The sequence below is a fragment of the Mustela lutreola genome, chromosome 12 (genome assembly GCF_030435805.1).
Source record: "Mustela lutreola isolate mMusLut2 chromosome 12, mMusLut2.pri, whole genome shotgun sequence".
Lineage (NCBI taxonomy): Eukaryota > Metazoa > Chordata > Mammalia > Carnivora > Mustelidae > Mustela > Mustela lutreola.
The window spans coordinates 95069813-95083576 of record NC_081301.1 but is presented as its reverse complement, the minus strand read 5'-3'; the positions used below and the strand labels follow the sequence as shown (position 1 = coordinate 95083576).

The 13764-nt window shown below is 38.1% G+C and overlaps 1 protein-coding gene across 7 annotated transcripts in view; it reads left to right on the top strand.

The window, feature by feature from the left end:
- PLGRKT (plasminogen receptor with a C-terminal lysine) overlaps positions 1-13764 on the top strand; it is a 75118-nt gene that overhangs the window by 47008 nt on the left and 14346 nt on the right. The window contains exon 6 of one of the 7 annotated variants that reach the window (XM_059141971.1): positions 2979-3378. The exons of the other annotated variants lie outside the window; for them this stretch is intronic. Coding sequence (XP_058997954.1) covers positions 2979-3100 — 122 coding nt within the window. The 3' untranslated portion in view covers positions 3101-3378. Of the gene's footprint in view, positions 1-2978; positions 3379-13764 lie in introns of those variants that run through there. 7 annotated transcript variants of the gene reach the window in all.

The window sequence follows — 13764 nt, the reverse complement described above, 5'->3', positions numbered from 1 at the left end:
TCACTGTTTCCATTTCTCTCCTATTTGTTAGGGTAAATGAAAATAACAACCATCATTCGTGTTGGAATTATACTCTCTCATCATTTGCAACTATAGATTAGTTATGAATATAAGAGTTCAACAAAAGTCAATAAAAACATTCTATGAGAATCCATCCATTTGCTATGTGAAATTTATAATAAAATATATTGAACATTTTATTATTTTTTATAAATTATGTGCTACATTTGTTTTATAAAATAAAATTTATAATAAACTTATGTTCACAATAAACTTATATACATTTTTTCCCTGCATTTGATCTTAGCCAAAGGCCGAGAAGCAATTACATATTTTTCCCTGGAGAGCTGGTTGTTAAATGATCACTGCACCATGCTGCTCTCCCAGAACTCCCCCTTTTATTGCCCTAGAAAATAGCACCTCTGCCCCAGAAGCCAGCCCTGTACCAGAAAGACGCTCTCGTGAGGGCCCCTGTGTCTCTTCTTCTTGAGCCTTCAACCCAAAGCATATTGGAAACTGTGCTTTCCCAAGCCTTCATTTTTGGCATCCTTTCCTCTCCTGGACTATCTGTGTACACCACTGTCACTAAAGCTCTGTGGGGACTGATGTGGTACAGGAAAGGAGGAAGTGCAGACTTCTCTGCAGGTATTGGAGTAGGGAGTAGAACATCTTTTTCCCAGGCCTAGGGAGATACAAGGATTATATGTTCTTAAAAATTCCCACTGAAGTTGGAAATACATTTTCCACACAGAAACTCTGCTAAAAGGTCTGTTGGGGTCAAGCACTACTATTATCACCGTTCACCTATACTGTGGACTAAACATTTTTGCTGGTGGCCTAGCAAGTGATTTATTGCATTATCACTATGGTAAAATGTATTCTGAGTTCTAAAACACTTATCTACAGATTAAATTTTGGAGTACAGTCCCATTTTAAGCTGGAAACTTACTATACAACTGATTTACCAATGTTAAAACCCATTTCAATAACCTGTTCAGTTTCATATTACTCATCTGCTTAAGAATTCATTAGTCTGATTTCAACTCTGCTCATTGCTTATATGGACATTAGAATTCTAGTGTCCTCATAAAAATTAATATGCAGTATTAAATATCAAGTCTATTACACAGCATTCACTTAAACATACTACTAATAGAGAACAAGTTTATTTTCTAGTAATATCATGACTGTATATTTGGGAAGTAATTTTATTACAGGTGCACCAGAGTCCACAGAACATACAATTTTAAACTTTAAAGACAGGTAGGAATTTCCTATTTTAAAAAAATACAACTTTATAATCTACCAGGAAACTTGGAGTATTTAAAGTTTAGATTATAACATTTAGCCCTGTTAACTAGTGACAAACCAACCCAAGATATACAGTCCTTGTTTGATGGACTTTATTGTCAGCCTTTCTGCAAACACATGAAAATTTGTCATATGTGAGGCACCATCACATGGGAACATTTATTTAGTCTGTCATTAAATTCCTGTCTAATTACATTTTTTAAAGGATCTTACTTATTTATTTGAGAAAGAGAGTGAGCAAGAGACCGCATGAATGGGCAGAGGGAGAAGAAGAAGCAGGCTCCACTAAGGAGCAAGCCCCATGTGGGGCTGGATCCCAGGACCCCCTGGGATCATGACCTGAGCCAAAGGCGGATGCTTAACCAACTGAGACACCCAGGTGCCCTGTGTCTAATTACATATAATTTATAATTATTTTTGCTTTCTATTCAAAACTGAGGCAAAAAAAAAAAAAAAGATGATTGCAGATGGTTGAAATGTTATAATTTGAAAATTGCAGCCAGCGTATTCAGTCTGGAGTATAAATTAATGGTGTGCTTAAAGAGAAGTACTTAAAAAGAAACATTTGCCTTCATTCCCAAAGAAAGTTTGTAGAATGTCAACAATGTATACAATGTTTTTTAAAATTTTGCTAATTAGTATTCAACTGGGCCTAAGAAATTACTAGCTGTCACTTTAAAGAGGAATTGTTTATAAAAATTCTTACGCTGTGTGTATATAGGTATAAGGACTAAAGAACATTTAATATTATTTTGGGTATTTACAATTGGTTTCAGGTAAAAGATTAGTATTCCTGAAAAATAATAAAAAGCTTTATTAAGCTTTATTTTCTCTCATGTCACTTACATATTAAGGGGCAGTATAGCAAACACTGTATTTTTCTTCTCCATCCTACACCCCTCCAAACACAACTTATGCTTATCATCCTGACGTTCCTTCAAGGAAAAAGATATTACTTGGTATTCTTTTCTATATTTTATTTTATTTTTTTTTTTAAGATTTTTTTTATTTATTTATCAGAGAGAGAGAAGGAGAGAGAGCGAGCACAGACAGAATGGCAGGCAGAGGCAGAGGGAGAAGCAGGCTCCCTGCTGAGCAAGGAGCCTGATGTGGGACTCGATCCCAGGAGGCTGGGATCATGACCTGAGCCGAAGGCAGCTGCTTAACCAACTGAGCCACCCAGGCGTCCCTCTTTTCTATATTTTAAAATGCTGTCTTCTGTCAAGTAAAACCTATGGCATCTGATCTCTCAAAAATTTATTTATTTATTTATTTACTTAAAAAAGAGAGGAAAAAGAACATAAGCAGGGAGGAGGGGCAGAGGGAGAGGGAGAAGCAGACCCCCTGCTTAACAGGGAGCCCTTTTTGGGGCTTGATCCCAGGATGACCTGAGCAAAAGGCAGAGGCTTAACCGACTGAGCCATCCAGGTGCCTCTGACTGATCTCTCGCTCTGTCTTCAGAATTCCTTTTTCCTCCCAAAGGAAAAATGACCTTCCTCTGGGAGGTGGCTTCCTCTGAGGCCAACAGGTGAAATATTTAAGTGTGAGATTTAGAGGCATGCCTCCACATAGTGTTCCCACTTGCCACTGGAATATGGCATTTTGGCTTTTTCATGAAATACTAAAGATCTTTTTGTCACCTTACATATTTCTGTACTTTATTTAAGGTGAAGCTGAGAACATACTGGAAACAGAAAAGAGTAAGTTGCAGCTGCCAAGAGGCACGATCACTTTCGAAAACCTTGAAAAAGCCAGAAAGGAACAGAGTAAATTCTCCACAGAAAAATGAAATCATGTTTACCCATCAAATCTCAAAACACATAATTGTTGACTTGAATCATGGTTTTTACAACTTTTTAGATGCTTGAGATTTTGATATGATTATTCTATTTTAAAATATAAAAATGCAAGATGGGTTTTGTTAAACTATTTTAAAAAAATTTATAGCATCAACACAAAATCATGGAGGTACTCTAAATAACTTTCATATTTCCTATGTATGTGTGTATTATAAATATCTAACTGTATAATTAATAAATTATATTGTTTTGAATTTCTGGAAGCAAATGTCCTGCTGCTCTCATTTGAGTCCTCCCTCCACATGATAGAAAATAACTAATATTAATGACTAACATGTATTTGTACTTATTAAGGCCACTTTATGAGTGTCTTGCATATATTATTGTAATCATCCTAACAGTCCCATGAGGCAGGCATCATTTCATGGATGTGAAAACTAAGGCACACAGAGCTTAAATTACTTGCCCAAGGTCATATAGGGACAGAACTGAAACATGAACCTAAATGGTTTGGCTCCAATGAATATTATCTAAAAGGCCTTGAAAAGGTTAGGTGTTTATCACATTCTGGACATACAAAGACAGCTGTGAAAAACAAAAGGTAAAACATTGAAATGACTCAGGACAGAGCTGCTGAAGAGGTGGGAATGGGGCGAGGTTGTTTAGGATGCCTACCTTCTTATTTTCACTCACCAGAAAACCTTTGCTCATAACTGTATTTACACCCCTTCTTCCAGTTGCAAACCCTACATATAACACAATAATTCCAAAGATATTTCCTGATACCTACCCTGTGTCAAGCACCATTATAGACACTAGGCTAAATGAGTGAATGAGAAGACAAGGTTACTGCATCCCAGGCATATGTTCTAGTAATGGGGTGGGAGAACTGAAGATGGGAACAAATGAACATGGAGATAAACAAGACCATTTTTGATGGTTATGAACGCTTCAATAGAAATGAAATAGGATGAGTGTAAGGGCCTATTCAACTAGAGCGGCCCCACCCTGGTTGAACTGCCATTTTGCTGTAAAACTTAGATTGGCACCCCCCTGCGCCCCAGGGGAACTTACTTAAAAGCAAGTCCGGAAACCGGTCCCAGGTAACAAAGTCCAAATACAAGGGTGGGTCAGACCAGGTGGAGGTATTCAATCAAGGGGGCGCATACTGTCTCCTAACTACCAAGGAGTATGGGCCCCGCCCTTTGGGCCCCTTTTGGGCGCCAATTCTGAAGGAGGTGATAGGCTGGTTCAAATGTCTACTAGGGTAAATTGTAATTCAATTGGTCGCCTACCATCACTGTGGAGTTTCCTGTGTGTGTTACAATCTCATTGGCCACCTGTGCGTGGCCAGGTCCAACCACATGGCCTTTGCTCTATAAAAGTTAGTCTGGAAAGCAGGGAGGGGTCCTCCTCTCTGTAGGGGCGGCCCCAACCGGTCTGTTTGACGGCCGGTCTGATTCTTGATGCTTGGTGTGAAATAAAGCTTTGCTTGACTTTCGCTTTATATCAGTCTCGCTCCTTTAATCACGGACCCATTATTAAGGTACCCAATTTTGGGGGGACCCAACAAGAGAAAGATTGGGAGGATGGGGGGGGGGGCATAGATCTGGACGATAGGGACTGCCTTTCTGAAGAGGTAACATTTAAGCTGAGAGCTGAAGGATGAATTAGCCAGTCCTGTGAAGAACAGGTTTGGGGACAGGGAAGGGACCTCTCCACAACAGGAAGAGCCACAGCCTCAGACTTGGCATAGCAAAACAATAGAAAGGCCAAGAGGAACAATAAGAGACAAAACCTGAAGGGCAAAACAGGCATGAATATAATAACAATTACCCTCCATCAGCTGACGACATATCAACAGATGGTTTTGATACCATCATACTCATTGAGGTCTTAAAGGATGCACTGAAGTACTCCAAGGAGATAAGGAGGCAGGCTGTGCAAAAGCAGCTTGATTAAAGTGATTAAAAGCAATACAGGCTGTCAAGTCCAGGGATTTGCTGCTGGTTTGATTTGCCTGGGGCAAAGGGTTCCTTGGGTAAGGGAGTTAAGAAATGAGCCCGGAGGCAAAGTTTATCTCCTGACTAACTCTGGGTTTAAGGAATTTGCACTCTATCCTGAGGTGGGGGAAGGGTGTGTGTGAAAGACTCTGCAGTGGGGTTTTTCCCGGAATTAGTCTATTACAGGAGGAAGGAAGATCCCAGAGCCTGAAAGAATAACAAAATTAGGAAAGTCTTTTGAGGTTCTGGAGGGAGAAGAAGGTGATTTCCCTTCATTGAATCATTAGCATGGATTTTCTGGAGGATATGAGAAAGAAGTGATTGGGTGTCACACTGGTGGTCTAAGGGATGCTTAAGATCCAGCACTGGTTTGTAGACCATGCCAGAAGATGGAATTGTATTTCTTTCCTTTTAAATTAAGTCATGCTACCCCAACATTCCTAATTTGGTCTAGCCAGAGATCACCAAGAATGGGTTTGAGTGCCCTGCAAGGGTCAACTGGCTAAAGACCTTACTCAAGATTTGTGTTGATATGCAACATAGAGGCTCTGAGCTCTCTCTGGACCACCAGGCCATTCATTTGCATTGGCTTCTCACTCTGGCATTGACCCTGAGCCCATTTATAACTGTTACTCAACACAGCCTTTACTAAATACACACATTCATATTTTTGTTTGCTCCCAATTGTGAGGCAAAAACCAAAGCAATGCTGTTAAATAATGGCTTTGCAATTCAACTATGTTAAAATATATCCCAATTGTCCTTGGCATTATTGATTATTATCCAAAGCTTTCCCCTTATTTATTATTAAATATAATAATTATATTATTATTATCATATATAATTACATATGACTATATTACTAAATATAACAATATTTATAACTGAAAGAACAAACATTTTTGTTCTGATACTGTTGAGCTGTTTCTTAGCCATTTATGTTAATACTTCCATCAATTACTATTATTACTAAGTTCTGATCACTAACCAGGCATCTGACATTTCTAAACACTGAACATGATATAGTCTTTCTTCAACTAGCTTATAATTACAGATTTTTGTGATACTACAAGAAGAATGAGGAAATTATTATAAGTAAGTTAGGAGAAAAATAAGAAACTAAAGTCTGATTATATGCAAAAACTTAGAGATTAGAATAATGGCAACCTCACCTGATTTTTTTTAGTGATTAGGAATAAAGTTGATGTGGGGGGGCAATCTCACCCCTACTCCATGTGGACTGTCCATCTTCCCCCAAGACACTGCTGACCCAACCAAAGTAAATCAGGGACTCCCTCTGCTTCACATGGGGTTAAGTCGTGGTATAAAGGAAATAAATGTGGGCCCAGAAGTTCTCTGCAGCAGAATGACCCTTCTTGGAAATCACTTTGTAATAATAAAATATGATAGTAAAAATACAGTTTATAAGATCATAGTTCTTAATCATTTTGAAAGTTTTAAATTCATATTTAAATGAGAGAACTGGGGACTAAAATTATAAGCACTAAAATTACAAATAAAGCTTATATGGTATTCCACGCAGTTCAGTTTGTGTTTGGGGTAACACTAAAGGGCTTTTTATGGTCCAGCTGCACTTTGTAAAGATTATAGAAGTGTTCCAAATCTACTCATAGCAGTTTTAATGACAAATACTGGAATTATTGTCAAGATGTTAAAATGAGAAAACCCTTAAAATGGTCCAGTATAAGCACCCATTTTACATTTTCTTAAGAAAATGGAGGTCTTTACTGATTTACCTAAAGTCCCACATCTGGTGACAGTAGTTTGTACTAAAACATTGGTGTTTTGAATCCCTGGCAGGAATCCTTCCAATGCAGCCTGCTGCATGACTCTGAAAGGACAGTGACAATGAAAGTTAAAATTAAAAATATGTTTAAACTCTCATATACTCAGGCTCAGAGTCTTAGAAGAGGGGATTAGAAGGACCGGGGTTAGAAAAGGATGGGGAGGGAGCAGACTCAAATTCCAAAACGTTATCTACAACCAATGTAATCTGAATATGAGCAATCTGAAATTCATAATGTATTTTATAGACTTCCAACAATATTAATATATGCAGGTTCAAATGTGATATTCTATAGACACCAGCCAGAACCTAGATAGGTTTTCTGCTCCACTATTCTGAGAAAGGAACAAACTCTTCCTAGGAAATATTATTAAACAAAGCCTGTTACTCAGGGGTTGCACTATCTCTTGGCCTTGGAGTGTGTCTGTTCTGCAAGAACACTGGAAGTGCTCCTTAGGTTTGGCCTTGTGGATGCCTACAGGAAATTTCAGGAAAACCCTGCATTTACCAACTATCTAATTTGCAGAAAGTAGTTTCTAGTACTCCAGGATGACTACGTAGTATCTCTTCTGATTTTTCTACTAGTAACTATGGGTCACTCTTAGAGCTTATGAAGACTTGAGCAGTGCTTGAGTTGCAGGTGTACCAGGAAGTCCAGACTGGCTAGAGGCAGGGGAGGCAGAGAAAGAAAGGCCTAGAAGATAAGGAAAATAAAAAGAGGGCCAAGAAAGAGTAGTCTTCATGAAGGGATGGAGATAACTGGAATGTCCCTTATAGTAAATAGTCCAAAAATAGCTGCCAAAGGAGCCACTGGTTTGGAGAGCTGAGCCCCCCAGGGACCAATGTCACCTGTGGGATTCTCTAGCCAGTTATTTTGCTGTGCTTATTCATTTGGTTACTTGGATGACAGTAAGAAGTGTGTCTGGGTAGAACAAATTCATCATAACCACCAATAAAAGCAACTGGAAACATATTTCCCAGTGATAAAGACTCAATGATATTGCTAAGTCTCTGGTTTAGAAGACATTTCTGGTTCACAATTTCTCAGTCCACAAGTGTCATGGTTGAATGATGGATTGCTAACCTCAGCTTATTTATTTTTTCTTAGAGGACTTCATCTGTGGCCAGCAGCATTCTGTGGTGCTCTGCCTGGACCTGAGGGACAGGCAGACATTGACCCTGAGTTGGCTTTGGCATTTCATTTGGTGTTAGAGGAATAGAGTTCAGGATGTGTCCACATGAAGTCATGTCCTAGGGAGAACTGGCAATCTGGGATTCTGAGTTGGTGAAGGTTTCAAAAAGCTATAAGGAAACAGCTGCTGAATACATGTGCAAGTCAATGGATCAAAGATACTAGTAGACATTGAAATATAATATAGGACGTCTGTTAAAAGCTGTCAGGATGTTAGGGTAACATGACTGGGCTTTGAGGAATACAGGTGACTATTTTCCCTTCTCTTCTTACCATCTCCTCACCATTAATTTACTGCTGATGGAGATCTGACTTGAGTAGAAGGTAGCACCATTTCAATGCACCCAGGAGATTGAGAAAAAGAGAGAGAAGGAGAATGCTAGAAACCCAAGATGGATTGAACTACTTGACCATTTTACATCTTCTTAAATTATTTCAGAGAAAAGTTGGCCTCAAGAATGCTTTATTTTCATCTTCAAGGAATTAAACATTTTGAAAGGATTCCAACTAATGCTCTTTCAAGAACCAGAAACAATAAAAAGACACCCGGGGTTTGAATACAGTTTGTGCCTATGGATGTCTACTTTTTTAAATTCAATAACCATGGACTATGGACAGAGTACAGCACTGACCTTCCAGACAATTTTCTTTTCTGAACTGGAAGCTGAGGACAAGCCTTACATCTCTGAAAAAGCCTGAAAGTCTAAGTAGGCTGGCAAAGGAAGTTCTGTTCAACTTTGATAAGTTCTCTTTAGCAATTCAAGCAGAAACGTCAATTTCCTACTAGGAGTGTTTTAGGGGAAAAAAAATTCAAATAGATTCATGGGTCATGGCTTAAGTAGTCCATTCTCCCTACCATTTCTTTTTCCTCAGAGATATTCCCTTTTATCTTTTTTAGCTGTCTCAGTATAAGATCTCCCTGAAGCAAATTTTGCAACAGTGACTTGAGCAAGTCATTTACGTGGCAGGTAATCCCAGAAACACTGGTGGGGCATTGGTGAAGTAAGACAGGACAGAGAAGAAAACTAAAAAATGAAATCTTACCCAGGAAATTACCTCTGTGAGCAACTTAATCCTGCTGGAGAATTCTGAGAAATGATTTAGAATCCCCTTCACCCCAGAGGTATCCGACCCAAGGAATTAAAAAGCTGGGGTATTTATAACCTACTTTGTAGTTCACTGGTGGAAGGCAGTTCCTGGACCGTTATTTCTCTAGCACTTAGGGTATTTAGGCAAAGTGGGTTCTGGAGGTCTGAGAAAACCTGTAGGCAGGAGATGCAGGTGCTACAAGCTGGGAGTCAGATCAGCTCAAACTGAAATGACGAAATTGCCAAGGGAAAGTAGTTGAAAGCAACTCCCATTTTAGTACAGACAATGTTACTTTAACTACATCTCTAAATAACATTCCAGTTTAGCCAATTCTTAATATTTCCAATTTTTAAAAATATTATTTCCTGATGTAATATGTAAATCATGAAGAATTTGCTTTCAACTCTCCCACCCCACCATCTCCACCACAACTACACATACTTGCATCCTTCCCATTGCCCCATTCTTCCAATCCTGTTAGGTGATCATTCCAGTTAGATCAATATTCAGTGTTTGCGTTATAATGATTATGAACACTTTTCACAACTGTGCCATGTAGTAAAATGTGATTATTTTTCCTTTCTTGCTTGGATTCCTGCTTTTCTGGAATTAGTAAGTTTTGTTGTTTCATGTCTTTAATGTTCTCTATATTTATCATTTCCTTGACCATGAACTCTTTGTCAGTTTCTAAATCTCCTCCCAAGACATCCATTTACATCAATTAGTCTATCAGTATCTCCTTCATGAAGAAATTTGGAGACATCTGACCTGCTCCCATCTGGACTGTTTTCCCTCTACTCAGCTCCTATCCTGAGTTCTCCCTTCATGTATGGCAGGGGTTCCCTTCTCCCTATTTCTGTGTTGGGTCTTTAGTTTCCTATTCCCTATGCTGCACTATCTCATTTGCTGGAACTCATCCTCTTATAGCTTTCTGAAAAAGAGTAAATGGAGGAAGCCTGTTGAGACCTTACCTATCTAAAAATAACTTAATTCTCTTCTGATGTTTGATTGATAGATTGGCTGGGTACAGAATTCCTGGTTGTTAATAATTTTTCATCAAGATTTCTAAAGCATTATTTCATTTTCTTTTTGCATTTCTCAGTCTATTTGAGTATCAATACCCTGTGCTGGAAAGCCCTTCTACACAGATCCCCTCTTAACGCTGCTTGAGCTCTGACTACACATGCTGAGATATGTTCCTCAACCTACTTTTTCCACTAGCCTGCCTCACTGTGCAGAAGCCAACTTTAACCAGTTAGGCCCACACATCTCTCACTAGGCTACCTTCCCTCCTTCCTTGCCATCCCCAGTGTGTATGCCCTACTTGCTTTTCCTGGCTTTCAACACATCCCTCTGAGCCATCACTAGACACTTCTTTTGTTCTGCCCTTCCTAATGGCTTTAGTATGGAATTATTCAAAAAGAGAAGCAGAATGAAAGAATGAACTGAATTTTAACATTTGTCATCTAATGTACATACTCAGAATTTTTGAAACAAAATTACTTTTAGATTTTATGCTAATGGTGTTAATTTTATAGACCAGATCCTTTTATTTAGAATTCAGATATAAAGGTTTTCACTCAAGATTATTCAAGTTGTTGGGAGAAAAGTATCCCAGTCTCACTGGGATGTTCACTGCAGTGCCAGTGAGCAGATATCAGGGTTTTAAGGACAAAGCAATCAAGAAACAAAACCCCTAGTAACTAAGGAACCTCCTTCTCAACAGAGTAAGACTGAGTCCTGAGCCATCAACCAGTTTCTTTGTTGTTGTTGTTGTTTTTTATTTATCTATCTGAGAGAGAGAGAGCACATGAGGGGACCAGAGGAAGGAGAGAAAGAGAAAGAATCCAAGCAGACTCCCCACTGAGTGCAGAGCCTGATGTGGGGCTCAATCCCACAACCAGATCATGACCTGACTGGAATCCAAAAAAAAGAAGCTCAGCTGACTGAGCTACCTACAAGTCCCTATCAATGTGTTTCTTTACGAGATGCAGATACTCTCAAGATGTATGCTGGCTCCTAAAATATTTAAATATCTAGTACTCTGCCAGTTAATCAAGAACCTGAGTCTAAACACCAGCAAAACACCATATGTTTTAGAACTCACCAAAATATACTATTAGACTCAATATGCCAGACCATTAGCTTCATGAATTTATTGAATGCATCACATTTCAGCATTTGTAATTACTTGGATAATTCTAATAGTGTTTACTAGTATATAATTTTAATAGTGTAAATGAAACTATTTTGTTGCCTTAATTCTGGATTTCTTAACCTCAGCACACTTGGAGCCAGATGATTCTTTGCGGTAGGGGGCTGTTGCATGCATTGTCATTGCATGATGTTTACTAGCATTCCTGGGCTCTACCCATTCGATGTTTATAGCAACCCCCACCCCATCTTGGTTGGACAATCAAATATGTCTCCAAATCACCCCTAGTTGAGAACCACCACTTTGAATTTACAGTCCAATAATTTAGACTTTCTTCTGACTTTGTTTAGAATGTATATTTTTTTCTCAAGAGTGATGAATAACCATTACTTTTTAGCTTTCCAGGTATACAAAGTTAACAGACAGTTTTTGAAAGATTGTTAGTGAGGCTAGCAGCCTCACTATTTAAATTTAAATTTAAAAGGTACTTAGCCTATATTACATTTTCACTATTACATGTAACATGATTGTTGGGTGGGAAAAATAAAATCATGTTTACAAAATTTCTCAGGAAACTGTGGTCAGTATCCAAGGGTTAAGAGCCCAAGCTCTGCAGATTGAGTCTCAGTATGAACCTTCATTCCAAAGGCTCACCAAACCTGAGCATGTGGCTGAATCTCTGTTCCTCTATCACCTCTCTGGCAGTTGGTGGTACTAATATTAGCTAGCTCAGAGGGTTGCTGAAGGGGGGTAAAATGAGATAATTCAGGCAAAGTATTTAGCAGATAAATTTACTCAGTAAATTCCTAATATTACTGTTTTGTGTTTATTGACGTTCTCCCAAGTGTATCCCATGTTTATTGCTATTTTCATTCTACTATAAAACTTCATGAGTTCTATTTTACAAAGGAGAAACAGCTGACTGCAAACCTTTCTCTGTTTATCAGTTGACTGAATACCCTATTTGTCAGAAAATGACTATTCATTTTCTATGGACACAATGAACACATTTGAGAAATAAAACTAGGGAAAGTGATGTGATCAGGGGCCATATTTGCTTAGTCCATTTAGATGATACTTCAAGAAAGAAAAGGTATAAGAATTCAAATAACATTCAGTGATGCTTTAAACAATTGATATTTACTAAAACAAATAAAACTGAAATCAGGGATATCCTGGAAAATCCAAAATTATCTGAGTTATCTAGACCTGTGAACAAGAAAACCTAAAAGAAAATAGGGTTTTCAAAAATTATGCCTTTTAGGGAAGTGGTCCTAGGCATTCAAAACAGCTGGTTATTGGGTTCGATAATCACTCTGGAGAAGTAAGGTCTCTTCATTCACTGTAATGAAATGAGCAAATCCTCTATAAACACCTAACAACAGGAAAAGCACCCTCATTAAAAATCAGTAAGTCACTTGTTAGAAACCACTGAATCATAGATGAAGAGAGTTCATAATCCTAGAGCATACAACTTGTCCTATACTTTTAATCTATTTTCTTCTCCACTGTAGCCAGCTTAGTTCAAGATAATTCCTTTCATCAAATGCTTTGGGGTATCACTTTTCCCCAAAAAAGGAATATAGCCACCTGCATTTATCAGTTAATGTTAACCAAAAAAGTAGAATTAAACAATCCTCACTTCATAAAAAAGGCAATTTACAATTCTGTTCTAACTTGGAGGCATGGGTAGTTCAGTCAATTAAGCATCTGCCTTCAGCTCAGGTCATGATCCCAGGGTCCTCGGTTCAAGTCCTAGATTGGACTCCTTGCTCAGCAGGGAGTCTGCTTGGGATTCTTCTACTCTCTCTGTCCTTCCCCCCTGCCCTCCACTCTCTCTCTCTCTCTCTTTCTCTCAAATAAATAAAATCTTAAAAAGAAAAAATTCTGTTCAAACTGGCTTCTAGGAAAACAATACTTCTTAAATATCAATAGAATCATATGTATTTCTAAAGCTTTAATATTTTAATAATAAAATTGTTTGATAAGTCTATAAGGATTATTCTGAGTTATTTCAAGATTGGTTTATTGAGCCAGATACAAGTAAATATAAAACATAACTTACTAATCACTTCAAATATGCAAATTATAAGTGACATTTGATGTCACTGCAGAATAAAAGATCAGTGTTGAAAATCAAGTAGGAAGGAATAAAGTGTGATTATTTGGGTTCAATAGTCATGACTGAACTTCTTTGTATTAATTTTTCACATGTGTTCCACGAATATAAATTGAAATAATTAACATGTTTCTATAAAACACTGGCTAGAACCGTAGACAAGTTCCAGAATACATTCCCCTTTCTGTACATACACATCTGTTTTCCACCATATTTGTATATCCTTATTGTAAGGCCTATTTACCCAGAGCGTCCCCACCTACGTTGAACAGCCATTTTGTTGTTTATG